Source organism: Thamnophis sirtalis, unplaced genomic scaffold, assembly GCF_051295495.1.
Source record: "Thamnophis sirtalis isolate CommonGarterSnake01/CBP01778 unplaced genomic scaffold, rThaSir2_p1.2 scaffold_9, whole genome shotgun sequence".
Taxonomy (NCBI): domain Eukaryota; kingdom Metazoa; phylum Chordata; class Lepidosauria; order Squamata; family Natricidae; genus Thamnophis; species Thamnophis sirtalis.
In genome coordinates, this window is record NW_028261389.1 from 42,919,399 (window position 1) to 42,946,734 (window position 27,336).

The following is a 27,336-nucleotide window of genomic DNA, read 5'->3' on the forward strand; positions in this document are numbered from 1 at the left end:
GATTGGAAGAAGATGAATTGGGTTTTAAAGCTGTATGAAGAAACAATAATCTGCACTATGCTGATAATATTAATCTAATAGCTGAAAGTTCAGAACTGTAGTGGCGCAGTGGTTAGATTGCAGTATTGTAGACTAATTCTGCCAACTGCCAGCAGTTCGATTCTCACTGGCTCAAGGTTGACTCAGCCTTCCATCCTTTGAGGTTAAGGACCCAGATTGTTGGGGACAATATGATGAGTCTGTAAACTGCTTAGAGAGGGCTGTATGAAGTGGTATATTGCTATTGCTATCTGCAAGTTCTAGTAATAACAGTCAAGGAACACAGTAATAAAAAACCCCTAAAATTAAAAATACCTAAGACCTAATGTCGCATTTTCCCAAAAGTAAGACAGGGTCTTATTTTCTTTTGACTCCCAAATAAGTGTTTGGCCTTATTTTCGGGGAGATCTTATTATTTTTGAGTATTCCCAGCAGGAGGTGCAGGAGGTGGCGAGCATGGTCATCTCATGGCTGCTGCTGTGTTGCAATATTTTTGGGGAGGACTTATTTTCAGAGGAAGGCATATAATTTGACTTGACTTTCAGGAAGAAATTTGAAAAATGTGCTCAAAAGCCAGATGGGGCTTATTATCCAGGGAGGTTTTATTTTCAGGGAAACAGGGTAAATTATATATAAATAAGACTAAATTAATGATGGTACAATAATCAATCTAAAATTGTTAATGAATATATTAAAATGGTAGATAGTATCTGCTTTTAAGGATCAACTACTAATAGTAGAGGAGGAGTCAAACAAGAAATACACTCTTGACTAGCACTTGGTAGAGTATCTATGAAGCCCTTGAAATTGTATTTATATGTCTTGATACTAAAAAATGTCTATACCTAAAAAATCAGAATATTGCAAACCATGGTATTGCCTGAAACATTTTAAAAAAGTGAAAGTTGAACTGAAGAAGCAGGATAAGAGTAAATTGATGATTTTAAACCTTGAGAAGACTCTTGAGAATACTGTGGACAGTTAACAAACAAATTAACCTAGAGTTTTCATTCTAAACACAAATGACCAGCCTCAAATTATTCTACTTCAAAGACATTATTTGAATATCTAATGCTCCAGAGAATGCTGGAATATAACAAGAGGGTGACCAGCAGAAGATTGATGTCTTTAGTTACAGTAGAAATGAGTAAGCCATTAGAAGATTGTGTGCTAAGCCCCTTCCTTTATTCTTTGTACACACATGACTGCACCCTTTTGAATAACACCAATGCAATTATTAAATTTGCGGATGACATGACAGTGGTGGGGCTCATTAATAAGAACAATGAGTCTGCTTATAGGAAGGAAGTATATTGTGGTGTAAAGAAAATAATCTTACACAACACTCAAAAACTAAAGAACTTATAATTGACTTCAGGAGGAAGAAGGATGTACATTTACCATTGTACATAAATGGCGAGAGGTGGAAAGGGTTGGTAGTTTTACATTTCTGGGCATTTATATCTCGGAGAACCTCTCATGGACCATGAATGCTAATATGCTTGTGAAGAAGGCACTGAAGAGGCTGTACTTCCTGAGAATGCTAAGGAAGATAAATCTATCTCAGCATCTACTTCTGTTCTACTATCGTAGCACTATTGAGAGTGTCCCGACATATGGCATTTTTGCATGGTATGGGAGCAGCTCTGCAGCGGACAAAAAACTCTACAGAGAATCATTAAAACTGCCCAGAATATCACCGGGCTCCAGCTACTAGCCCTGGATGACATTTCGCATCTCACTGTTTATAGAAGTTGCATAACATTCTCAGAAACTCTTTCCATCCTGCTTACAATCTTTTTAGACTGTTGTCTTCTGGCAGAAGGTACGGAACAATTAAAACTGGGACCGCACGTCTTTGGAATAGCTTTTATCCCAGAACTATAATTGCACTCAACAATGAACTAAAGGGCCACCATCAGTGAGCTATTGGACAGCACTACTTGGTCTGTTGTGTGGATGCTTGGGTGGTTTAGGGACAGGGAATTTTTTTGGTGGGTGGAGGTGTGTTTGGGGATTGTTATGTGTGTTGGGCCTGGTCCCTGGGGGCTATGTGAATTTTATTGTATGTGTAAACTGTGTATGTATGTACAATGACAATAAAGTAAAGTTAAAGTTAAAGTTAAGGTCGGATTATTTAAAAAAAAATACCATGGAGATGAACTATAGTTATGGGAGCCAGGAGTTGACATTGGTACAGCAACAATTTTAGAAACTGACTCTACAGTTTACTGGAATTAGTATGCGACATTAAACCCTATTAATATCTAGCTATTTCAAGCACAGTATTTTGCACCATCAATTATCAGATAGGGATTCTTAGAATTGAACACAATTGAACAAAAGAAAAAATAAATATTTTGAAATAAGCATAGGACTCTTTTTTAAAAAACTACAACTAAAATATGTTAATTGCTGTGTAAATATTATGACATTCAACTTTTAGAATGTGATTCTTCAACTACATTAAACATTCTTACCCCAAGAGCCTTATTATAAAATCATTATTACATGAGAAACCCATGTACAAGAATTTGTTTGATGGCCTGAATATATTGGGAAAAGACAATAAAAACAGAACTTGCATTTAGAAAAAGTAATTTGATCCATATTAATCTCAAAATTCATAGACAAATGGTCCTATACTGTATATGTTTCTAACAAGTTTGTAACCTTAAGGAGTCAGTAACCATGTTTTTCAAAAATTGGGCACCACACAGGTAACTTTAATACATAAGGAAGGCTTGCATGAAAAAGAAGCATCCTTTTCCAGTGACTGGATCCCAGTTTACATTAAAAATGTACTTTCTTATTGGGTATTGCCAAGCAATTAATCTCCAGTATGTAGTAAACTTTTAATCTTGAAATACTCAAGTTTTAAAGAATGAAGTGCACAATGAAATTTTAGTGATGAGCTGTCATAAGTTCATATTGATTGATACATATAAACTCAAAACAAACTTCCTCCATAAGAAAAAATGTATTACTAATAATTAAAAACATCTACAACCTGGCTCACCATAAATCACTTTATACCAAGTTTGAAAATTGGGCTGTCAAAGCAACACTGCATTTTCCTGCATTGGGAAAGCTCTTTCAGTATGAGAAAAGCAATCCACTGAGTGACCAATTACTGTGCCACTTAATCTTTAAAGTGCACAAAAACAAGCCAGAAAGGTACAGCACATCAGATAGCAGCAGCAAACAATTTTGAACAATTTGCTGTCAAGGGAAGGAAGGAAAACAACAAAAGATTCCAGAAAAAGTTCAAGAAAGCAAGGGCATATTGCTTCTGAAATCACAAAGAAGGTGTTACATTCAAACAGCAGTAAGAAATTTTTTATTGTGTCTTAGCTTGTCAGATGTCAATATGTTTCCCATTACATATGCCGTATAAAAGTTTATTAATTTTTTTTAAAGCAATACAAATTTTGAAACAAGGAAGAACATTAATGATAGTACAATAAAGTAATAAGTAATAAGGTGCAAATAAAGAAAAATGAAAGGAGAGGGGACGGAAGGGAGAGGAGAGGAAAGGAATGGAATGGAATTTTAATTTATCCTCTCTCTGTGTAAGGCTACAAAATAACCTTTCTATAGTCTATGCTTTCTAATAATCAAACTCATAATTAAGAAGTTCATTCATTTCTTTTTTCAGCAAAAAGTTCATAAAGGGTTTCTAATCACTAATATATTATTGTCTTTCCTATATATTCTGAGTATATCAGAACCTCTTTTTTGTGTGTGCTATAATATCAAGGCAGTTATCAATCCAGATGTTAATGTGTTTTCAGGCCAATTTTAAAAACCATACACAGCATCCACAACATCCAAGATTTTTAATATATGTTTGAAGACTTACTGTGGAATAAAGAGAAGAAGTGCTGGAAACTAGTGATAATGAGGATCCATGTACTAAAACAGAAACACCAAAATTGGTATCAGAATAACATTGATAAAGCAACAGGAATGATTCCCTGTCAAATTCAATAACAGAATATCTCTTTTTAAATTCAAGCAATTGTCTCCAAAGTGAAGACTATTACAGACACTGCCTGTTTAGAAATATATATTTTATTCCACACAATAGTTTTTCTCTGCTTAAAAAAAAGCCACACTTGTACACAGAGATTTTAGTAATACATTGCAGTTTTGCCAGTAAACAACATCATCATTTATTTTGTTCTGATAGGAAAACAGCTCTGAATGTCACCCTTTGGCGAAGCAATTTTTGGTACAGCAAATACAGAAAGTGGCAATTGCTGAATGGACTCTACATTTCATGGAAGATAAAAATTGCTATTGTTAGGCAGACAGCTTCCACTGTAAGTGAGATGGATTCTGTTTTAGAAGTATCACTTTGATAACACAGCATATGAAAACAATTTTAACTGCATGTGAAGTTTAGAATAAAAGGGGACATCGCAACCACATTTAACAGCATTTAAAAAAAGTAAATATCAAAAAGTAAAATCAAAAATTCAAGATGAGAACTTTGTTGGATTAAGAATTTGGCCAAGGTTGGAATTATTATATTGAAGAACAGGGAGGGCTATAACCCTTAATACCTTACTGAATCTTGATTTACACTGAATTCCGGTGCCTGTTATTTATTTCAGAGAATAAAGCATCCATTGGTATGCATTTTTTGCAATGCAAGTAGCAAGTGTTGAGGCCCATGATAGCTAAAATAGGAGCATAGGATTGCCCCTATTGCAAGTTGTTCTGCTCTTTTAACACAAATTGACCCAGAGTATTGCTAATGTTTTGCATTTGCTTCTACTAAGCAAGGCCACTCGGATCATTGAAATGATGTGATTTTTAAATTTTGTTATCTCTGCTTCTCTAAACAATTCAGTGTACTGAAAGCACAGAACAAAAAGAGCTTGGATTGCTGCAGGTGCCAGAATCAAGTGCCTATTAAATCTGGGATGCTGCCAGATCTATACAGAAAAACAGAAGGAACACCTTAGTATAAACAAAAACATTGCTTTGTATAATCATGCAATGTGTGTATAAGGAACCAGCACTCATAATGAGAATATCAGATTGATGAGCAGCAGATTGATGATGATAATAGAGATTGATTTCACTTTACATGATTTTGATTTGATTAAAAGTCTTTAGCAACTTGGTAACAGGTGTGGTTATGAAACTGAGGAAGAATCAGAAAAGTTAAAGTACAATTGCTGAAACTTAACAAAGGAAAGTGATAAAATGAAAATATTCATGAAAGACAGAATAGACCTATTGTATTTAAGAATGTTGTGACTGTAATTATTGATAAGCTTAAGAATATTATGTTTCCAAAAGCTATTGAACTATAAAAATAAGAGTGAATTCCAAGCAGATAGGAAACAAAAATCAGTTAAAATCTATGATTTGCTTCTAATATATCTATAAACACCAATTATGGCATAGGTTAAACTCTGAGTAACACAACAATTGTTCATTCTACATTGCTTCACATCCTCTTACCTTCTTCCATGCTATCTCTGAATGAACCGGAATGACTAATTGCACGTGGTCTGTCCTCTAAGGATGTAGCACTACCACACAACTGAGAATCATCATAGAGATCAAATGAAGAATCTTGTGCAGGGTTGCTGTTTGATCTCATCATACTAGGTCCAGGAAGTTTGAACTGGGATAAATTTGTTGGACTTACTGCAATATCAAACAAAAAAATCAGTATGTTTGAGTGAAATGCTATGTAAAGGTAAAGGTTCCCCCTCACACATATGTGCTAGTCATTCCAGACTCTAGGGGGTGGTGCTCATCTCCGTTTCAAAGCTGAAGAGCCAGCGCTCTCTGAAGACGTCTCTGTGGTCATGTAGCCAGCATGACTAAATGCCAAAGGTGCACAGAACACTATTAACTTCCTAACAAAGGTGATCCCTATTTTTCTACTTGTACTTTTACATGCTTTCGAACTGCTAGGTTGGCAGAAGTTGGGACAAGTAACGGGAGCTTCTAGGGAAAATCTATTGAATGAAGTGACATATTGGCTATATTTTATAAACAATTAAAACCATTGTGGCTTTAGGGTCAAATGTGGCTTCACATTTTTAGATGTGATTCCAGAGGTTCTTAACAAAATGGTGTTTTTTTTCAGAATTGAATGGTAAATTATTAAATGAGGAATTATATTACTTCCTATAAATAATGTTAACTACATGTAAAGGAAAATAAAATTTATTTTTTTCAATGGACCATATACATCTCTGACCATTTTTTCTTAGTTGCAGCAGTAACAATTATCTAATACACCAAAATGTATTTATATTTTTAAATTGATAATTCTGTGATACAGAACTGTTTTTAGCCATGATTTGAAATATTCTTTTCTTTCCTCTCTCACACACATGGAATTATCATTTGAAAAGTTTCCAAGACTCTCAAGGGGAAGACTTTTGCTCCTTTTAATGTTTCTTTATAGAAAACAAGATTTATCATCTTTCACATAATTTGTTAAACCAAGCCACTTTCAGCAATGTTTGCTTTGAAATAAATAGCTAAATCATTTCTGAAAGACTCAACTTATGGGAAAATGACACACAGACTGGGGAAAGAGAAACTTTTGCAAAAAAAAAAAACCTCCAAAACTCCCAGCAGAATCTGTAATTGACATGAGAAAACTTAATTGGAAACACATATGAATTACTTCTGCAAATTAATGGAGGATATGACTCCACCAAAATATAATAAAGTAACAAAGCAAATTATGCCTTCTTACCTAAATTAGAGAAATATTTGCCAGTTGCAGAGGAAGACATAACTGTAGGTGACACCAGGGGAGACTGATTTCCAGTGTCTTGGAGCCCTCCAGTAGAATGTGAACGCAGCCACTCTTTCCCTTCCTCTTGACCAGCCTGGCGAGAAGATGGAGTATACCTGAAACAGATGATCATGGACAAATTAAAACCTTCACATGCTGTATGAAACTAAAATGCAACAGTTACCCAAAGATTAGACATTGTTATCAAGTATCACTTTCAGTTCATATGATTTTTAATAGAATATTTGAGGTAAATATCACCCAAGAAAAAGACAGACAATTCATTAACAGAGAGACAATTGGCGTGTTACAAAAAATCATGCAGAGGAAATTGTTCAGAAAACGTTAAAAAAACTTAGGAAAAAAAACCAGAATCTGAATTCAAGCATAATGACACATTTAAAAAATAATTCGTGAAAATAGAACAGTGGTCAGTTCTTACATAATGATAGCTAGAGGAGCAAAATGCACAGATAAAGTTGAAAACAATGAGAACAGATTAACACTATAAAAAGAAATGATTTGGGTTTGTAAGTGACACTTGATAGGACATCTTATGGGGGAAAAGCATTATTTATTCACAGAGTGATCCTGGGATACCACTTTACCACTAAATAGATAGAGATAAGAGGTGAAAAAGAAATATTCTCTTGTGAAGAAGTGTGTTTGCTGAAACCAATAGTTGGGAAACTTAATTTTCCATAGACTTTGGGGGATTGCTGCCAAGGACAAAAATGTATCTCCAACAGTATAACCGCCCACATTTGTGACAAAGGCTTAAAAAGTGTTCAGTGATAAGTACATAAGGTCCTTTTAAGTAGTCAAACTGCAATATATTGCTTATATTTCATATATACCGGTAATCAAATATTTTGCAAAGTTAAAAATGAAGATTTTAAAAACTGGTGTTATGATTTTCCTAAAGTGCTTTTTTTTTTAAAACTGTCCTTTGCCTGAAAATAAAGCTTGTTCTTGTTGTCATAGTCAAGACCTGTTTCTTCATATATGTAAAAACAGATTGTTGGGCTGCTAGACTTTGATAAACCTTGATCCATGGGTGGGAACAAGGTTTGCTGAGGTGAGTATATTTAGATAACCAAAAAGGATTGATACTATTTTTCTACTCTCAAATCTACTTGAGGTTCATTGAAATATACCTTCATGTGCAGCAGAAGAATGTTGTATCCTTTCCTGAAAATATTATTATTGAAAACTTTTGGAAATTAAGCAGGCTTGCTCTCTGAGAGTCACTTTAAAGTCAGAAGTAAAGTAAGACTGTAGGATTCAATAACCAGAATAATTGTGTGGTAAATGGATATTTTTATTTGACTAAGAAATCAATTTGTAAGGAATCAATCTGTAAAGAACAGAAAACTATGAGCAGTGGGAAGTTATACCTTTAAAATGACATGAGAAGCAAACTCTGAGTTCTTGTTTCAGATAAATTTGTGGAATCAGTGAAATTGTTTCAAACAAACTGCACTTTTAGTGTGTTGCATATTAGGAAGGTAGACCCTAAATCAAAAATAGGACCTGTCCAGTGAATGTGTAAAACTGTGAAACAACACTTGATGGAGCTTTGGAAATGATTGGTGGTCAAAGGACCATACTTTGACAATTACTGACTTAGATTGTCAGAAGATACCACCTAAAGCAAAATTTGAAACTTATCTGGAAGATCCTGTGAAACAGTTAAGCAATTCTGGGAGAGAAAAAAATCAGCTATGAAAATTTGTTAAGTAAATACACAGATTTTACAATTGCTGGATGCAGCCTACAAATTATTCTTATTATTCTTATTGTCGAAGAGATAAAATATTTTAACTTTTTGATAAACTAATTCCTAAACATAAATGGAAGTACTATATTTGTTGTTCACTACAGGTTACACAGTAACAAGAAAAGGATGATGTATTATAGAGAGAAGTTACAGAACAACAGAGAAACAGCAGTCATGCTGAATAAAATATTATATACCTTAATCCCTTTTTGGGCAGTGTATTTCTGTCAAGCTGCATGCTGTTAAAATAAAGAAAAACCCTAAAGACATACAGTAAACAGAATACTTCAAAATTAAAAGGTCTAAAAAGGTTTGAATTGCAGATACTGTATTTTAGAAAAACTATTTTTAATGGATAATGTCAAATCTGTAAATGAGGTGTGTTAATACTGTACAAAGATTATCCTTCACTTTTCGGTAACAATGGTCTATTCTTGCATTTTTACAATGTTGAAATCATATCTAGCTTTAGTTATTATCTAATTCAGATTCTTATATTCTTTGGGAGGAGTGTTTGGATAATACAGATGGCATAATTGTTTGATTTCAATTTGTTGTGCTAATGTGATTTCCATAAGCATAGTTTAATATCTAAGTCAGGACTTTTCAAAGGGCAAGTTCATTCACAAGACGTAAATGTATAAAATGCTGAACATATCTTGCCATCTCCAATTCTTATGAAATTTGAAGATAGTAAATAGCTGAAAATGTAGTTATGTTGACAGGAGAGCCTAAAGAAATGAACTGGGCTCAGACATGATTTTAATGTAAGCTCAGGATAGCTAAGTTCTTCTGAGTATAGATTTCTTTTCTCTCTAGATCTGCCCAAGACTTTTTCCCTTGACCGTTAATTAAGAAAGGAAAATCTGTTTTTAGCACCTGAGGATTTGAAATTTTAGCTTCTTTCATGTTTTGATGCTTAAACTACCGTCATGTATTGTTCCATATGTCATTATATTTTGTTAATATAATAGTTATGAAGCGCATAATGCCAACACTGAAAACCAGGATCATAGATAACACTAAGAATTAGGTTGAAAGTTGAAGACTAATGGAAAGGTCTTAATTTTTGTTGTGATGAATTTTCTACCTAATGAATAAATCAATAATTTTTTTTTTCAAAAAGCTAAACCTTCTATCGAAAACAAAAACAAATATTTACGGAAAACAATAATCTAGATTTGTATTATTAAAAATGCCAAAGATTTTTCTTACGTTTTAACCTTACATTGTTTCTAACAGTTTACAGTTTTAATTTATAAAAACAATTTAAAAGATAATGTCAGTGTATTTTTTTCAAAACACACTATAACAAAGGTTCATTTCTAGTATCTAATTTCATAGGTAAATATAAGTTTTAATTCTATGATATCTACTTTCTTGGATCTCCTGACATATCAAATACAAAACCTACCTCTTTTTTTTTGCTAAAACAACTATCTGTCATCATGTAAACACAAGTAAAGCTTTCCTTCAACTTGAGTATCTGAAAATAAATTACACTCTCCATATCAAAAAATGAATCTGTTGGATTACTGTGGTATCCTTAGTGCCAGACCTGGTTTGACAATGAAAAGACAAATTGACAAATGAAGTAATAAAATCTGTGTCCTGAGCTGTGGACCACTTCACAATGTATATGAACAATAACTAAATAAATCATATTTGTGTTTTACTTGAACAGCAATGAATGTGACCATTAAATCTGAATACCTGTCTGTCAAGAGGCAAATTTCTTGTATGGCCTAATGTAAGGGATCAAGGACTATACTTGACATTTGGAGAGAACCCCCCCCCCCCCCGAAGGGGCCAGATAAAAAATGTGAGTCGGGTTTCAGGCCTGTACTAACTGAAGTCTTCGAACACTCTTCAAGGGCAGCCCCATGTAGAGCGTGTTACAGTAATCCAGTCTTGAGGTGATGAGGGCGTGAGTGACCATCCAAAGGGCCTCCCGGTCCAGATAGGGTCGCAACTGGTGCACCAGGAGAACCTGGGCAAAGGCCCCCCTGGTCACAGCTGACAAGTGATGTTCTAGCATCAGCTGCGGATCCAGGAGGACACCCAAGTTGCAGACCCTCTCTGAGGGGTGTAAGATTTCAGGCTAAGGGATGGAATATCTGGACTATCCTTGGGAGGCAGCATCAATAGCCACTCGATCTTGTCTGGATTGAGTGCAAGCTTGTTCGCTCCCATCCAGACCCTGACAGCCTCCAGGCACTGGCACATCACTTCCACTGCTTCGCTGAGTTGGCACGGAGCAGACAGATACAATTGAGTATCTGTCCGCCCCAAAAGGGGAGGTTGGAGACTGGACGATAGTTGTTCAAAATGGCTCGGTCCAGAGAAGGTTTCTTCAGGAGGAGTCTCACCACCGCATCCTTTAGGAGGTGCGGGAAGGATCCCTCCCGAAGAGAGGTATTGACTATCATCTGGAGCCAGCCATGTGTCACCTCCCTGCTGGTCGAGACCATCCAGGAGGGGCACGGGTCCAGTATACAGGTGGAGGCACTCACCGCTCCCATGGCCTTGTCCACTTCCTCAGGAGCAACAAGTTGAAACTCTCTCCATAAAATCCACTCAAGACCTTCCCCCAGTACCTCGTGCAATTGGAGTCCAGGTCCGTCCGAATCCGAGCAACTTTATCCCTCAGAAACTGAACAAATTCCTCAGCTCTACCTTGTAAAGGGTCATCCGCATCCCTCCCTTTCAAGAGGGAGCGGGCTATTCTAAACAAGGCGGCTGGGCGCGATTCTGTGGATGCAATAAGAGCGGGAAAATGAGAACATTTTGCCACCCGTATTGCCACGAGATAGGTCCTGATATAGGCTCTCATCAGTGCTCAGTCAGATTCAGAGTTACTAGCCCTCCAGCGGCGCTCTAGGTGTCTCTTTTGGCGCTTCATCTTCCGGAGTTCCTCGATGAACCAAGGAGCCCTCCTGGATCCACTACCTCAGAGATGCCGTAAAGGCGCAATCCGGTTTAGAGCCCCTGCCACCGCTGTATTCCAAGCAGCGACTAAGGACTCCACCGGACTGTGGACGAGAGCATCAGGTATTTCTCCAAGCGCCGTCTGAAATCTCATAGGGTCCATCAGGCGCCTGGGGCGGAACCACTTAATCAGTTCCCCCTCCCTACAGTGGGGGATTGGTTTCCGAAAGTCAAGCCTCAGTAGGAAGTGATCAGACCATGACAAGGGCAAGATCTTAATGCCCTTCAAATCTAGATCACGTCTCCACTGCTCCGAGAGAAATACGAGCTCAAGTGTGTGACCCGCTGAGTGAGTCGGATTACTTGGGTCAAGTCCATGGCTGTCATGGAAGCCATGAACTCCTGTGCCCCATCAGAGTGTTCACCGAGCAAAGGCAGGTTGAAATCCCCCAGCACCGTAAGCCTGGGGAACTCTACCGCCAGCTCGGCTACTGACTCGAGGAGCGAGGGGAGGGCTGTTGCAATGCTGTTGGGAGGTAGGTACGTTAACAACAAGCCCACTCGACCCTCAAGGTCCAACTTCACCAACAGGGACTCACACCCAACAAGCTCCAGAGCAGGGATCCTACGAGGAACTAATGACCCTCGGATGATGACAGCCACTCCCCCACCCCTTCTCTGGGGTCACGGCTGATGGAGCACCTGAAACCCTTCTGGGCACATTTCAGTGAGGGGGACTCCTCCCTCCGGGCCCAGCCAGGTTTCAGTAATACATGCCAGGTCTGCCCCCTCATCTAATATTAGGTCCCGGACGAGGGGAGCTTTGTGAACCACAGACCTGGCATTTAGCAACAACAGCCTGAGACCAGGGTCCTGACAACTCTCGCCATCGGGTCCTGGAGTGGGGCTAACAGGGCCAGAAGGCGGGATCGCTGTGACGTAGCGGACCCTCCTTCCCCGGTAATGGCTAGCCCTGAAGCTCTCGTCGTACCTGCCCCTTATGCAGCTATTGCTGTGGATCTGTGTTACTTTATGCTGCTTGCTTCATTGTTCTTTCACATTTGTGAAGACAACTATAGCATAAATGTACAAATACAATCAATAGTCTGAAAAGCAGAGGTATTCCAAGAAGAAACAAAGCATCGGTCTATGCATGTACACACAAACAAATTCATGCAACATAGTACATAGAAATACTGTGAAGACGACTTCCAGTGTAGCCTGAAGAAGCTGCTCTTTGAAGTAGCTCCAGCCCTGAGATCGCCTTACACTGTTTGGAGTATATATCAGCTGTCTGACAGATTGATAACCCTTTCCTCGGGCAAAGAGGAAAGGGGAGAGCTGCTGAACTTGGGGAGAGCTCCATTACCCCCCCAGGAGATAATTCTGGGATGTGGAAAGTGTGAGCCCCCTGCAACTCGGCAAACGCCGCACCCAGGACTCATTCTACCTTTCTGCAGAAACCAAGGCTCACAATCATCCCTGCATAACAATGTTTGATTTACATCTGAGCAAAAAGCAGGCAGAGCAGATACCGGAGAAGTTACAACTGTATGTATATATAAACTATAACTCCATTTTCTAAAAATTCCTTCTATTAAAACTAACGAGGCAGAAGATAAAATGGCACCGGAGTCTTGAAGGCGGGGCTGAGTTGCAATTTAACAAACTACTACAGAGCTTAAAATCACTTAAAACAGCATTGATTTCTTAGCAAGCTACAAGAGTAATAAGCGGCTTGTTTGGACTTAATAATTTGGTGGAAGATAAGCTTAACTGAAGGTTAGAAATGGCTTCAAAACAAGTTAAAACAACAATGGCCTCTAAAAGTGCTGGAATCTCTCCAGCCCCGACAAATAAATTACAGTCATTACTATCCCCCCCTCCTCCTCCTGCTGGAGAAGCCTTAACCCAAGAGGTGCTGCAAAGAGTTTTAAATGATGCTTTAAAAGACCATGCATCTGCTTTAGAACTTAAAATACAGGAAAAGGCTGCTTTCAAGGAGGTCTTGGAGGAGATTTTGGAGATGAAAGACTTAATTCAGATTCATAACCAAGAGATCAGAGAAGATATTGTGGAAACTTTTAAATGCTTATTGGCTACGTATCCCTATTGGATGAAAAAGTGGAAGAAGTTAATGAGTCTAATGTTAATTTAGCAAATAAAATGGAGGAAGTCCAAAACAAGGTTCACGATGCAGAAAATGAAATCACAATGCTACAATATAGGCATATGGAACTTGCTCTGAGAATAAGAGGCCTTAAAGAGAATAATCAAGAAAACCTGAAGGAGATTCTTTCAGAAGCCTTTGATCAATTAGTAGGTCAACCAAGAAGGGACTATGACTGGCAATTAGACAAAATATACCACGTTAACTCTTGGATTGCCAGAGAGAAACAACTCCCAAGAGACATTGTAGTCTATTTTGCTACAAGGGATATGAGAAACCTGATACTACAAGAGTCCTATAAAATCAAGTTGCAGATTGCGGGCCAGGAGGTGATAGTTTTGAAGGAAATCCCACCCAAAATGCTGAGAGCCAGAAATGGCTATGTATTCCTAGTGGACCAACTCAAAAACAGTCAGTTACAATACAGATGGGAAGCTTCAGCCGGATTAGTGGGACAAAGATACCATCTTAACTCAGTTTGGAAGGCCAGAGATTTTTATAGCAACGTACTAAAGGCTGTTCATCCCTCACCTCCAGGATTTAGAGAAAGGGAGCAAGCAGGAGAGACCAGACAGCAAAATACCCAAGGATCATTGGAGGTGGCCCAAGTTCAGAATCCTCTGGCAGAGATAGAAGGAGCCAAGGAGCAAAGACAAACCCGAGCGGCTACCAGACATAAGGAACAAGAACTAAAGAAGCAACAAGCCCAGCAACAAGCTCAGACAACGGCTCAAGAAGCCATAAATATTAGCTCAGAAGTGATGGGAGGAGCCAGGCCGAAAATCAAGTTACAGGATTTCTAGGTGGCTCTTAAAAAGCTTCAGGGAGCTAAAGATGACAATTACATTTTTAACTGGAATGTCAAATGGTTTAAATTCACCACAGAAAAGGAAAAAAATAAACCATTATTTGAAACAATTCAATGATGATGTAATTTGCCTGCAAGAAACACATATTAGAACAAATGACCAGAAATATTTGATGAATTAACTTTAACTTTTAATAAATTTATATGCTGCCCAATGCCGTAGGACTCCGGGCGGCTTACAGAAACAAGTTAAAATAAGGAATTAAAAATTAAAAAACAGTTTAAAGAGAAACAATTTAAAAACAACGCACCATACACTCCATCTGGGTGGGGCTGGACCTCATTCATGAAGTCAACAGCCCCAGGCCTGACGGAATAGCCAGGTTTTGGTTGCTTTTCGGAAGGCCAAGAGTGTGGGAAGGGTCTGGATGTCTACGGGTAGGTCATTCCACAGGGTCGGAGCAGCTACAGAGAAGGCCCTCCTCCGAGGAGCCACCAGCCAGCATTGTCTGGTTGACGGCACCCGGAGAAGGCCCAGCCTGTGAGTTCTTATCGGCCATTGGAAGGTATGTGGCAGGAGGCAGTCTCTTAGATATCCAGGTCCTAGGCCATGTAGGGCTTTAAAGGTAATGACCAGCACCTTGAAGTGTGTGCTGACACCGATCGGAAGCCAGTGCAGCTCGCGGAGGATAGGTGTAATATCTCGGAGGATAGGTGTATCTAGGTACACCCGATATCGCTCGTGCAGCTGCGTTCTGGACCAACTGTAGTTTCCGAACACTTTTCAGGGGCAGCCCCATGTAAAGCGCATTACAGTAATCGAGCCTAGAGGTGACGAGGGCATGAGTGACCATTGGAAGTGCCTCCCGGTCCAGGTAGGACCGCAACTGGTACACCAGGCAGACCTGGGCAAAAGCCCTCCTGGTCACAGCCAACAGATGGTGTTCTAACGTCAGCTGCGAATCCAGGAGGACACCCAAGTTGTGGACCCTCTTTGAGGGGTGTAAGATTTCACCCCCCAGGCTAAGGGATGGAATATCTGGACTATCCTTGGGAGGCAGCATCAATAGCCACTCGATCTTGTCTGGATTGAGTGCAAGCTTGTTCGCTCCCATCCAGACCCTGACAGCCTCCAGGCACTGGCACATCACTTCCACTGCTTCGCTGAGTTGGCACGGGGCGGACAGATACAATTGAGTATCGTCCACATACTGATGGTATTTGATCCCGTGCCGGCGTATGAACTCACCCAGGGGCTTCATGTAGATGTTAAATAGGAGGGGGGACAGGACTGAGTCCTGTGGCACCCCATATTTAAGGGGCCTAGGGGTCGACCTCTGTCCTCCAACCAACACCGACTGCGACCTGTCCGAGAGGTAGGAGGAGAACCACCGTAAAACAGTGCCTCCCACTCTCACCTCCCGCAACCGCCGCAGAAGGATACCATGGTCAATGGTATCGAAGGCCGCTGAGAGGTCAAGAAGCACCAAGATAGAGGAATGTCCTCTATCCCTGGCCCGCCAGAGATCATTGATCAGTGCGACCAAAGCAGTTTCAGTGCAGTAACCAGGCCTGAAACCCAACTGAAAAGATTCCAGATAGTCTGCTTCATCCAAGGACCGTTGGAGTTGAAAGGCCACCACCTTCTCAACAACCTTCCCTACAAAAGGGAGGTTGGAGATTTGATGATAGTTGTTAAAGAAAGCTGGGTCCAGAGAAGGCTTCTTAAGGAGGGTTCTCACCACTGCATCCTTTAAAACCTTTTCAAAACTTTTAATTAAAAAAAAGAAATACTGTGAAGTGAACCACTGAGTACATAGTACATAGTTTCCTGATGACTCTAGTGTGAATCTCATATTTGCCAAGAGCACATCAATTTGTTTTGGGCTCACAAAGACTTGACACAACTTATTCCTTCTTAGCACAACCACAAGGTCTCTTACTGTATTAATTCTTAATTATGTTTACTTTCAAACAAACCATTTAAATACCACATTTAGCCTTTCCCAAGCTGGTCTCTTCCAATCAACTATACACAAAAGGCTAAATCACCCTGCTTGTTAGAAATGACAAGATATTTGCAATTCAACACTTCTATATATCATGAATGAGAGAAGGTTGTTGAACTTTATGAAACTGAATTGTTTACTTGTTGATCTTTCCATACAAATTTATTATATACTTCTTTTCATAAAAATGAATATTAAAGTGTTTTACAGTTAAAACTTTCACATACAAGATTAACACTATTCATAGTTAAGGTTAAACAATTTTGAGCTTTGGACAGTGTGCAATTATCTTAAAAGAAGACTTTCTAGAGAAATCTTCAGAGAGGAGGAAAGAGATTACTTATATCATGTTACCCTAGAACAACAACCATTTTGTAGCTTCGGCCCAAATTCCAAGCACTAATATAAAGTGAGCTATAATTTATTAAGCACAATTATACTGTTACATATAGTATACATTGGCTGGGTTAAACTACTTCATTATCTTCTTTTTGCAATTTTGAGAATGATCTAAGCAAATGAAGGAACACTTAAGACTTACTGTTTTGAAGCCATGGTGACTACGGTATTAATTTTATTAATGTCATCACTATGTTCTAAATGTTTCCCAAGTATCTTAATTTCAAGCAATCATAATTTAATAGATTCTGTAGAAGAAATCTACTGAATGAAATAAAGACTTTTTTCAATCCCTAGTTTTTCAGAGGTTCCCCCCCCCACAAGCTCACTTATGATTCTCTCTCTCTCTCTCTCTCTCTCCCTCCCTCCCCCCTATCTCTCTTTATGATTAACTCACCTTTCTGAAAGAGTAGATCTGACACTTCCAGTCCTCATAAGCAGGCTCTGAACATCTTGAGTGCTTGTGGTCAATCCAGAGAGGGAGCCATGATGACTAAGAGGGAGATCAATAGATTCAGAGCTGGTGTGAAGGCTAGTCATCGACTGGTAACTTGGTGTATCCTTACTACCAGCAGAAGAACTACTCAGATTTGCAGCCCACACAAGACCACCTGATGTGAAAGAATGGGCTGAGGCTGGACTTGAAGCCAAGGAGTGACTTAGGCCTACAACATCTGTATTTAAGTCCGAGGGCTTATTGAAGAGGGGGCTACTGCTTCCACTCTGCCCACCTGCACTGCCCATGCTACCTGTACCTGAAGATGGAGATTCCAGACTGCCTTGCCGAGCTAATGTGGTACTAGGGCTGGGCATGGCAGATGTAGATTTTGCGCCTTCTGTATTTGGTGCAGTGGCAGCTTTGCCACTGGCTTTGGCGCCAAACAACCTAGAAGCAAACCAATAACCTAAATGTTAGAAACCAAAGCTTCACATCATAATATCTGGAATATCAGCACAAGTCACTTTTACATTTCTCACAAGGAAATCCATTTTGATTATGCATTATTAGATGTCATTTAAAAATAATAATTCAAGAGCACTCATTCAAACTTTGTCTTTTAAGAAATATGGATCTTCTCATAGAGATAATAAAGTCAACAATTCATCTTTATGTGGATGACTAAAAAGATTAAATGTTCATCAAAATTTAACAAGTATTTCAAAAGCTTAATCAGAAGACATTTTAATAATTAAAGTAGTATAGCATAATTATGGACAGCCACCAAATCAATATTTTTCTCAAATCTGAAATTAGATGCAAAATGCTAATTTCAGTTTCTTTCCATATGTATCTATTTATATGTATGAAAGTTCATTTTTATTTATCTCATTACATTTATTCTCCAAGCCCACTCCAGCAATTTCCAGCAAAATAAAATAGATTTCTTTTGTGAACTGCAGAAAATTGTATTTCTAAAAGATCTGAAATTATCTGTCCTTCTATAAATTCTACAGGAAGGCTTTTCTAAATTTTACAGTTTATTCAATGGTAATGAAAAACAAATACATAATATTTATTTATACTGTAATAAATGCTACAGTGGTAAACAATTCCTAAGTAAAATGTTGTATTGGTGACTGGCCACAAGAGGGTAGTCCCAGCTTTCTTTCAAGATTATTGAGTGTTTTTGATAGAACAACTTGTCCTGATAACTTGAGTCAGGCTTTAATATCCAGAGATTGCCAATATGATTTTAAAAATTTCATTCTTATTTTCATTCTTATTCATCAGAATGTTTCTGATGAAAATACTAGGGTTTCAAAAATCTCCAAATCAAGATGGGCTGCATATTTTTGCACAATTTGCAACATAATAGGATGATTAAAGATAAGGAACATTATACTTACGTAGATATCTCAGGCATCTGCCCTGGTTTCTACAAAACTTTTTCCCTACCTTACTAATATATACTTTAAAAAAAACATTCGTTTTCTTAAGAGACGTTAATAGGATGAAAACAGTATGCTACCCTTCAGTTTTTGTGTGTGCCTGATCTAGATTAATAGGGCTTCTCAGAAAATGAAAAGTGTGGTTTAACGAATGCAGTTTAGCCCTTTCATTGGAAGTTGGCATATACAGTATGTCCAGAAAAAAAGGAAAAAAAGAAATGGAAAGGTTTGGGTGACAGCAAATATCTTCGACTTTGGCATCCAGTAAAATGATACAATAATTATAATTAGACATAAAGCTTCTTATGGAGCATTTTTGAGACTGTATCCATGGCATATTGTAAAAATGTATAATTTGTTTTTCATCATGTATCTAATAAGATATTTAGAAGGTAATTTATAATCCATAAATATAAAGAGATGTTTATTTTTAATAAACATTCATCCACTACTTAGCTATTATGAAAATATGAAATTACAACCTTCCCACATATGGGATCCTTAATGCCATACTATTCCTGGGCAGTTATCAGCCATCCAAAGGCAAGTAAAAGCAGGCTTCCCCTTATATTTTCTTGAATAGAAAACTATTCTGTAGTAGACTTCGCCAATTAAATTATGTTGATGCAGGTCTTCTCCTGTCCCGTTAGGCATTCTGACAGGCAACGGCTGTTTATAATTAGATTTAGACACTCTTTTATATTTTTCTGCCCTCTGAACATTTCATGAGCATTTCATAGCTTCCAAAAAGGGAAAATTGATTACAACTATTTGTAGATGTCAGACCAACTTTCAACCTAATTGGAAGTTCCAAAATTATTTGTTAGTCAACATTTCATTTTAAATGTTACAGAGATATAATACGTTGGGAGACAGTCATAGTTTCTCTCCCTCTGAAAGGGAGATGGGTAGCTTCAAAATTTATGAATAAGTAAAATAAAATTAGTTTGCCTAACTTTTCAACATATTTCACAGCAAAGAATTAGCTGCTAGTGAAATACTTATAGCTATTTTCCAGCAATTTCTCATGAGTCCTGCATAGAGAAATAAAGCAACTTGCAATGTATATATTCTGATAAAATGTACTATTATATCATTTCTTCATCTATTTGATCTTTCCTTAAGACAAACATGCACTGTACACTGTGTTAATTTCTGAACATCAGAATTATTTCAGAAGGAAACAGTGAACAGATTTAACTAAAAACTCAACATTGAAAGAAATACCTGAATGTCTTTCTAACTGCTTTTTGACAAGCCTTGCAATTTTAAAAAGAGTAAACCAAATTCCTTAGAAATACTATAAGGAGTACTTCAGGAAACATATAGGCATATGCCCACCTGAAAACCATCATGGATTTGCTGTTAGACCCCTTCAATTTGCCTACCGAGAAAATAGATTGACAGCTGATGCTGTTAATATGACTCTGCACTACATCCTACAACATCTTGAATCTCCAAAGACATGTGCAAGGGTCCTCTTTGTAGACTTCGTCTCAGCATTTAATACCATCATTCCAGATATTCTTCTAACTAAACTAAATCAGCTAGCTGTACCTGGCCATACTTGTAAATGGATCATAAACTTCCTAACAGACTGGAAGCAGCAGGTGAAGCTAGGCAAAATCACACCAGATACCTGTACAATTAGCACAGGAGCCCCCCAGGGCTGTGTGCTCTTTCCACCTCTCTTCTCTCTATACACCAATGACTGCATCTCAAAAGATCCCTCTGTTAAAGTACTGAAGTTTGCAGATGATACAACAGTGATTTGTCTCATTTGAGACAATGGTGAATCTGTGATTCGTGAAGTTGAACAGCCTAGTGGTGCAACAAGAACAATCTTGAACTAACTACAGACAAACTGTAGAAAAGTTGGTAGATTTTAGGATAAACCCTCCTATACTACCACCTCTTGCAATACTAGACAACATAGTATCAACAGTAGAGACCTTCAAGTTTCTAGGCTCTTCTATCATAGAGCACTGCATATTAGAACAACTAGACACAAGGACAGCTTTTTCCTGAATGCCATCACTCTGCTAAACAACTAATTCCCACACTGTCAAATTATTTACTAAGACTGTATTACTATTGTTCTTCTCATCCTTCCTAGTACCTATCTCTTCCCACTTATGACTATAACCATGTTGCTTGTATCTTTACAATTTATATTGTTTTATTTGTTTTCTAGTATGATTTGATTGCTTATTAGTAACTTTAGACTATCACTAAGTGTTGTATCTTATGATTCTTAATGAATGTATTTTATTTTTCTTTCTGTTCACTGAGAACATATGCTCCAAAGACAAATTTCTTGTATGTCCAATCACACTTGACCAATAAAGAAAAAAGAAAGAAAGAAAGAAAGAAAGAGGGAGGGAGGGAGGGAGGGGGAAGGAAGGAAGGAAGGAAGGAAGGAAGGAAGGAAGGAAGGAAGGAAGGAAGATAGCTATTGACAGTTACGTCCTCCACTAAGGTTCATATTCACTGCTATTCTCTCTGGTAGAAATTGAATAATCTGACTATGTCTGAAGAATTACTTGTATCTCTCCTGCATCCATCCCAACTGAGAATCAGTGGGAACTGAAAAAAATTATAAAAGCTCAGTGAAGCTTTTACCATCTCATATGAATTGGACTACTATACCCACCAACCATGACTAATGGCCATTATGGGAGCCCAAATATTTCTAAATGGTGGGTTACAGTGTGCAAGACATATTTCTTGATAATGGAAAATGTTTTGTTATCAAAAAATTGGGAAAAGGCAAAGTTGCAAAGGCAACTATTAAACAGTTAGTAAAATTGATAATTATAGTTTTTGTTAGGACTGTTGTTGGTTAGTTGCCCAATGGATTGCTCTCTGTATGGTTTTGAAATACATACACACACACATTTATGTATATATGTATACATGTACGTATCTACCATGTTCAATTTTTATTGGAGATTTTACATTTTTGGGCTATGGGTGTTGCATATTAGATGAAATGGCTTGTTGTATGAAGAAAGAAATACAAGGAGAAATAGGGAGATTTGTATCAGTTTACACTATGGAAGCCATTTGGAGATCTTCTGCCTTTTCCTGGAAGTGTAAATCTATTTTGCTGTTGGAGCATGAAGTACCATAATCCTCCAAGCATCCCAACTCCATAATATACCTGTGGAATATCATCTCTTCTGAGAAAGGTAGAGAGGGCAAGAATCACAATTTTCACATAAAACATTTTTACCTTCTAAATGTAGGTGAGGCAATATCTGGGTATTTTGAACCTGGCTGTCTGAGACTTGGTGTTCCACATGCACTAGCTGAAGTTGGACTTGATTTGGGAGAACCAGACAAGGATACACTCTCAGAATCAGATATTGCCACTTTTTCTTTTTCTTTGTCCGTCTGGTTGATTGTTACAGGACTAGATCGTCCTGAGCCAATCTTTGTAGGTTCCCTCAATTTGTTAGTGGCAGCAGCACCAGCAGACTTGCTGCTGACATTAGAGTCAATGCTGCTGGTGCTAGATCTGTGTCCACCTCGGCCAGGAATCCCACTTGTGCTTGATTTTGAAGGACGTGGTAAACTTCGATACTGCAAAGTGGTCTTTGAACTCATATGTAAGACACCATCTTCTTGATTCTGAGAACCATCTAGACTGGTCTTTCTCCCTGCATTTGATTTTCCACCAATGGCTGCCGATTTAGGCATCTTCCCCAAAGTTGCCGAGCCACTTGTTATGGTTGCTCCACTTGCAGTGATTATTGTTGAAGAGCTGACTCCAGTTTTCTTGAAACCAAAGGAACCTGTGGCTGTTGATCGACCAATTCCAGAAGGAGGTTTTTTCCCTTCATCTCCACTGCTTTTTCCTGCATCTGAAGGGGAACGCTGGATGGAAGCTCCTTTCAGGGGAGTTTTTACTTTTTCAGAAGCTTTGGCATCATCTGTTTTTCCTAAAGAAGAGGACAATTGCTGCAGAAATCCATGTCTAGTAGATTTCAGTTTTTCAGTAATACTGTATATAAAGAGCGGAGACCCATATGACCTTTCAAATGCTGCAAAACACCTGTTTTGAAGGGTTTGCAAAGCACCTTCATCTTTCTCAAGGTGAAGGGTATAAATGGGCAGTAAACAATATGCCAGGGGGGAAGCTGAAGGCAGAACAAACTTTCTTTTTGAAAATATTCATAGGGAAATAGCCAGATACAAGGACTCCTGAATGGAGAGGGAGACCCAATAATTGATGAGAAAGGATGAAATGAGAGTTCACTCTCATGGAAAACCAATCTACCCATCCCACAACTGCAAAAGAAATATGGCAATACAACACTCTATCATTATTCCTCACTAAATACTTCTGAGCTATTATCCAAGTGATACACTTCAGTTATACAAATTATCTGTGTAATAAATCTAATATTACGGTATTACTGGTTTTCTATACCCAGGAGCTAAATATGGAGTTTTCCCATCTATTGAGGTCAATTAAGGGAACTTAGGGAACTTCTAGTCTTACATGAAACACTCTCAATGCCTTTCCTACCAGGTGTCTTGATAGTACTTCCTCCAGCTTTGTGCCTAGATGATGTTGCTCCCACTTGTGCAGTCATGCCTCTTCTCCAAGAGCCTGTCTGAGAAATAGGAAGAGGAGTTTTTTGCCCTCCTTTCTCAGCCTCCTCAAGCAATCCAGGAGGATGGCTCCTCCACTTGCCACTGTTGTCAAGATTGCTCTCAAGATCTTCCTCTGGCTTCTTTAATTCTTCACTGCTTCCCCAAGGTTCTCCATCAGTTACTGAACGTTTTTCAGAATCTGTCTTCATCTACCGAAAATAAAATATCATGGAATGAAATTAATTTCAATCAGTGAGTGTAGAGTATACATTATTTATGTAATGTCTTACCCTCAAAATACTGATCACTCTACTTTGACTGGTATTTGGTATTTGTATAGCTGGTGCTAAGTACAATAACTTAGCATTGAGAGAAACTAATAATACGTAACAAAAATTAATGCTGATTCTTGATATTGTTTTCTTCATTACACCTAAGAATATGAGGATCAGATATTTAATTAACAGGCAAGTTTCAGATTAGAATTGTGAAAGATTTTCAATTTGCCTACAAAACTACCAGTACTGCAATAAGTGGCTTGACAGGAATATGATTCTTAACTGACAGGCCATTTGATTGGGACTAAATGTGTTTACTCAGAGATTAGTTGTTATTTCACAATCTCTTTATAACCAAGAGTGTGATATGCTAAGAAAGGACTTTGCTATATCTTTAACCCTCAATCTTGCCTCCATATGCAGCACAGAACTTTGCCTTGGGTTGTTGGCAACACCGTGCTGTGATCAATGGAAAATGTAATCATGTCATTAAACTCCAGCAGTGTTTATGACTCTCCACAGGTCCTTGATCAAGAAATGGGTTATCCGTTCCCCCCCCACACACACACACATAAAACGAACATGCACAGAAGGTGTCCCTTTGTTGCTTTGCTTTGATTCAATTAATTGTTTCATCATGGTTTTATGACATGGCTATACCAGAAACTCTAATTATAACTATAACATGTCAGAAGACTTAGGATTATTATAATTCCAACAAAGAAAACACAAAGAAAACCAAAGAAATAAACAAATGCCTCATCACTCCACCCTCAAATCACTCTAGTAAAGAATGTATGTGTTGAACAAGTATGTTAAGAAAAAGTAAGAAAGCATCCAAGTGACTATCTGAAATAAATATCCTACCCTAGACAGAAAATTAAGAAGGTGAGACCTACATGGGTAGGTATATTCTTTCTTGAAGAAGCAGTACTGTTAGAATAAGAACTGACCGATGATGTAGTGTTGAGGTCATCTGTGCTGATGTTATCCAAAGTATCACTGAGGCCACTGCTAACAGAACTGCTATCATCCCAACTGTTGGAAAACAAGAGAGAAAAGAAATTGATATCTCATCTATTCTTCTCAGGAACTGAAATTCGCTGATGTAATTGACTTCATGGGTTGTTTACTCATTAAAAATATTGCTAAATATGCTAAATATAAACTTTAGCAATCCACATATTACTACAAATGCTTTGATTGTAAATAATTTACTAAATATGCAGTTTCTATCTTTATCAAGATCTAGTATAAATGTCCACAATAGGCTGATTTGTAGTTTGTTGGACTCATATTTTGTAAGATACGTATCATAAAAGCAGCATTAAATCAATATTGGATTCTGGTTTAAATATTTTATTCCGGTATTAGTTTAGATTATTTCAAGGCTTTCCCAGAAAATGGTGTGGGTTAAGATTAAGTTGGTTATTCTTCAAGGAAATAAACATAAATCAAATAAGATTCAAAGAATATAAAAGTGTTCTACTTCAAGTCTTCTCAGAAACAACACTGAAAGTGAAAATAATATCAATAGTAACACATTATTTTTGCATTCCAGGCAGTTTTCATGATATAAATTAATATAAGTTAACACAATGTTATTCAGTATCTTGCCGTGTGTGTTTCAATACCATATTTCATCTTGCTTTCTATGATCTTTTGACAAAACTGAGAGGAATAGTTTTCAGTAATCCATAATCAAGGTAGACTTCTTAATAATCAGTGTTATTTTCATTTCATTTCATTTCATTTTAATGACATTTATAGGCCGCCCTTTTCCCTGAGGGGACTCAGGGCGGCTTACAATAAATAGGAAGGGGGTGCAAGACAAAACACAAGAAAAAAAAAACGTGAATAAAAAAAATAAACCAGTAAAACACAACATTCATTCAGCATTCGGGTGGGGCAAGGTTAGGGTCTTATCCCCAGGCCTGACGGGATAGCCAGATCTTGAGGGCTGTGCGGAAGGTCTGGACGGTGGTGAGGGTGCAAATCTCCACGGGGAGATCGTTCCAAAGCGTCAGAGCTGCAACTGAGAAGGCTCTCCTCCGCGTAGTCGCCAGTCGGCACTGACTGGCGGATGGAATTCGGAGGAGGCCTACTCTATGCGATCTGATGGGATGAAGGACGAAGTTATTGTTTTTCATTGTCTATGGTGGTTTGTTGTGATGGGGGATTAAGGATTTAATATAATCTAGAATTTCTCAAGAAAAACTATGTGGCCATAGTTGCCTTTAGAGTTCTTGATGGATGCTACAATACCTACCTGAAGGAGATACTTTTGATGTCTATCTAAAAAGGTGAACTGGCTCAGAATAAAGAACAAGAATCTGATAAGCATTGATTAAAAATATAGAAATAAATCAAATGCTAATAAATTAAGAAAGGGTGATGAAGTGAATGAAACACAGAACCTTAATCTAATCCACAAGAAAAAAAAGCTGCTGGCAGACATCCAAAGGTGTTTTTCCAAAAGGCAACTGAAAGTCCAGTGCCTTTTGGAAAAGCACCTTTGGGTGCTTTTAAGTCAGGAGTGCTTTTACACAGTTTAGATATAGGCCTTGGAGAAGATAGTATTAGTAATCACTGAAGTCTTATGTTTGGACTATAACACTGAATCTATTGATTTGACCAGGCTCCCTATATCACATGAGTGTTATTGTATCAGCTAGATTAGATGATGCTGTAAACCACTTGGAGCTGACTGAAGTTGGCAGTACATGAACATAATCAATGATATTCTGATGACAATTAACAACATCAGAAAGAATAAATTTATTTTTAGTTCTTCACCACCATTTTTTTAAAAAGAGTAATACATGGAACAGACACACACACACACACACACACACACACACACACACACACACACACACATACACACAAACAAACAAACAAACACACACCAGGAAGTAAAGTATCAAAATAATGTTTAAATGCACTTTGGAAAATTGTCAGCATGGTCTTGAGTGAAAGAAGAGGAGAGGCAATCCTCACCTAAACAATTGACCACCATTCTTAATTGCTCCCAGCATCATTTTCTCCTATTTTTCATGGAGGGCCTATTTGAGGAACTTTACTCAGATTCAAATAGTCTGTTATGCATGTGATATGCATATGAAAAATATTGCCAGTAGTGCTATGGATTTGTAATGGATTTCAATCTAATTTTACTGAACTGTATTAGTTTCCTACTTACTGTTAGCTGTCCTACAAATAAATAGCAACAGTGTGTTGGATATTAACTTCACATTGCTCCCTCTCCCTTCATTACAAACCATCTACACTAGGTTCCAGACAATTGATTAGAACAGTTAATTGTCTATTATATAATTTTGAGAGGAAGTAGCATTTGCATGTAGACAATGCAGGCTTAGAATAGGTTGGGGGGCTTTTTAAAACTATTTTTAATAGTGCAGATTAGACATGCTTCTGGATAGTACCCAGCTGTTACTTGATAAATGGAGTTGAACAGGTGATCTTTTCAGGTGATTTGTATAGTCATAATTCAACATTTCAATGAATACTGTACTATGCAACTTAATTGTACAATATAACTGTTTGGCTGTGAACCAATTTTTCATAACATGGCTAAGTTTGTTTTACTATTTGTAAAAAAAATGTCATATCAATTGCGCCAGTTTTATAATTA

The 27,336-nt window shown here is 37.8% G+C and overlaps 1 protein-coding gene across 2 annotated transcripts in view; it reads right to left on the reverse strand.

Annotated features, from left to right (window-relative positions):
• Nucleotides 1-27,336, reverse strand: part of NAV3 (neuron navigator 3) — a 354,382-nt gene that overhangs the window by 43,679 nt on the left and 283,367 nt on the right. Inside the window, exons 13-20 of one of the 2 annotated variants that reach the window (XM_087723408.1) lie at nt 24,581-24,719; nt 23,336-23,612; nt 22,037-22,745; nt 17,309-17,797; nt 8,795-8,836; nt 6,776-6,933; nt 5,518-5,706; nt 3,902-3,954 (exon numbers count right to left, since the gene is read on the reverse strand). In XM_087723408.1, coding sequence (XP_087579534.1) covers nt 3,902-3,954; nt 5,518-5,706; nt 6,776-6,933; nt 8,795-8,836; nt 17,309-17,797; nt 22,037-22,745; nt 23,336-23,612; nt 24,581-24,719 — 2,056 coding nt within the window. The remainder of the gene's footprint in view (nt 1-3,901; nt 3,955-5,517; nt 5,707-6,775; nt 6,934-8,794; nt 8,837-17,308; nt 17,798-22,036; nt 22,746-23,335; nt 23,613-24,580; nt 24,720-27,336) is intronic. The other variant, XM_087723409.1, reaches the window with a different exon arrangement.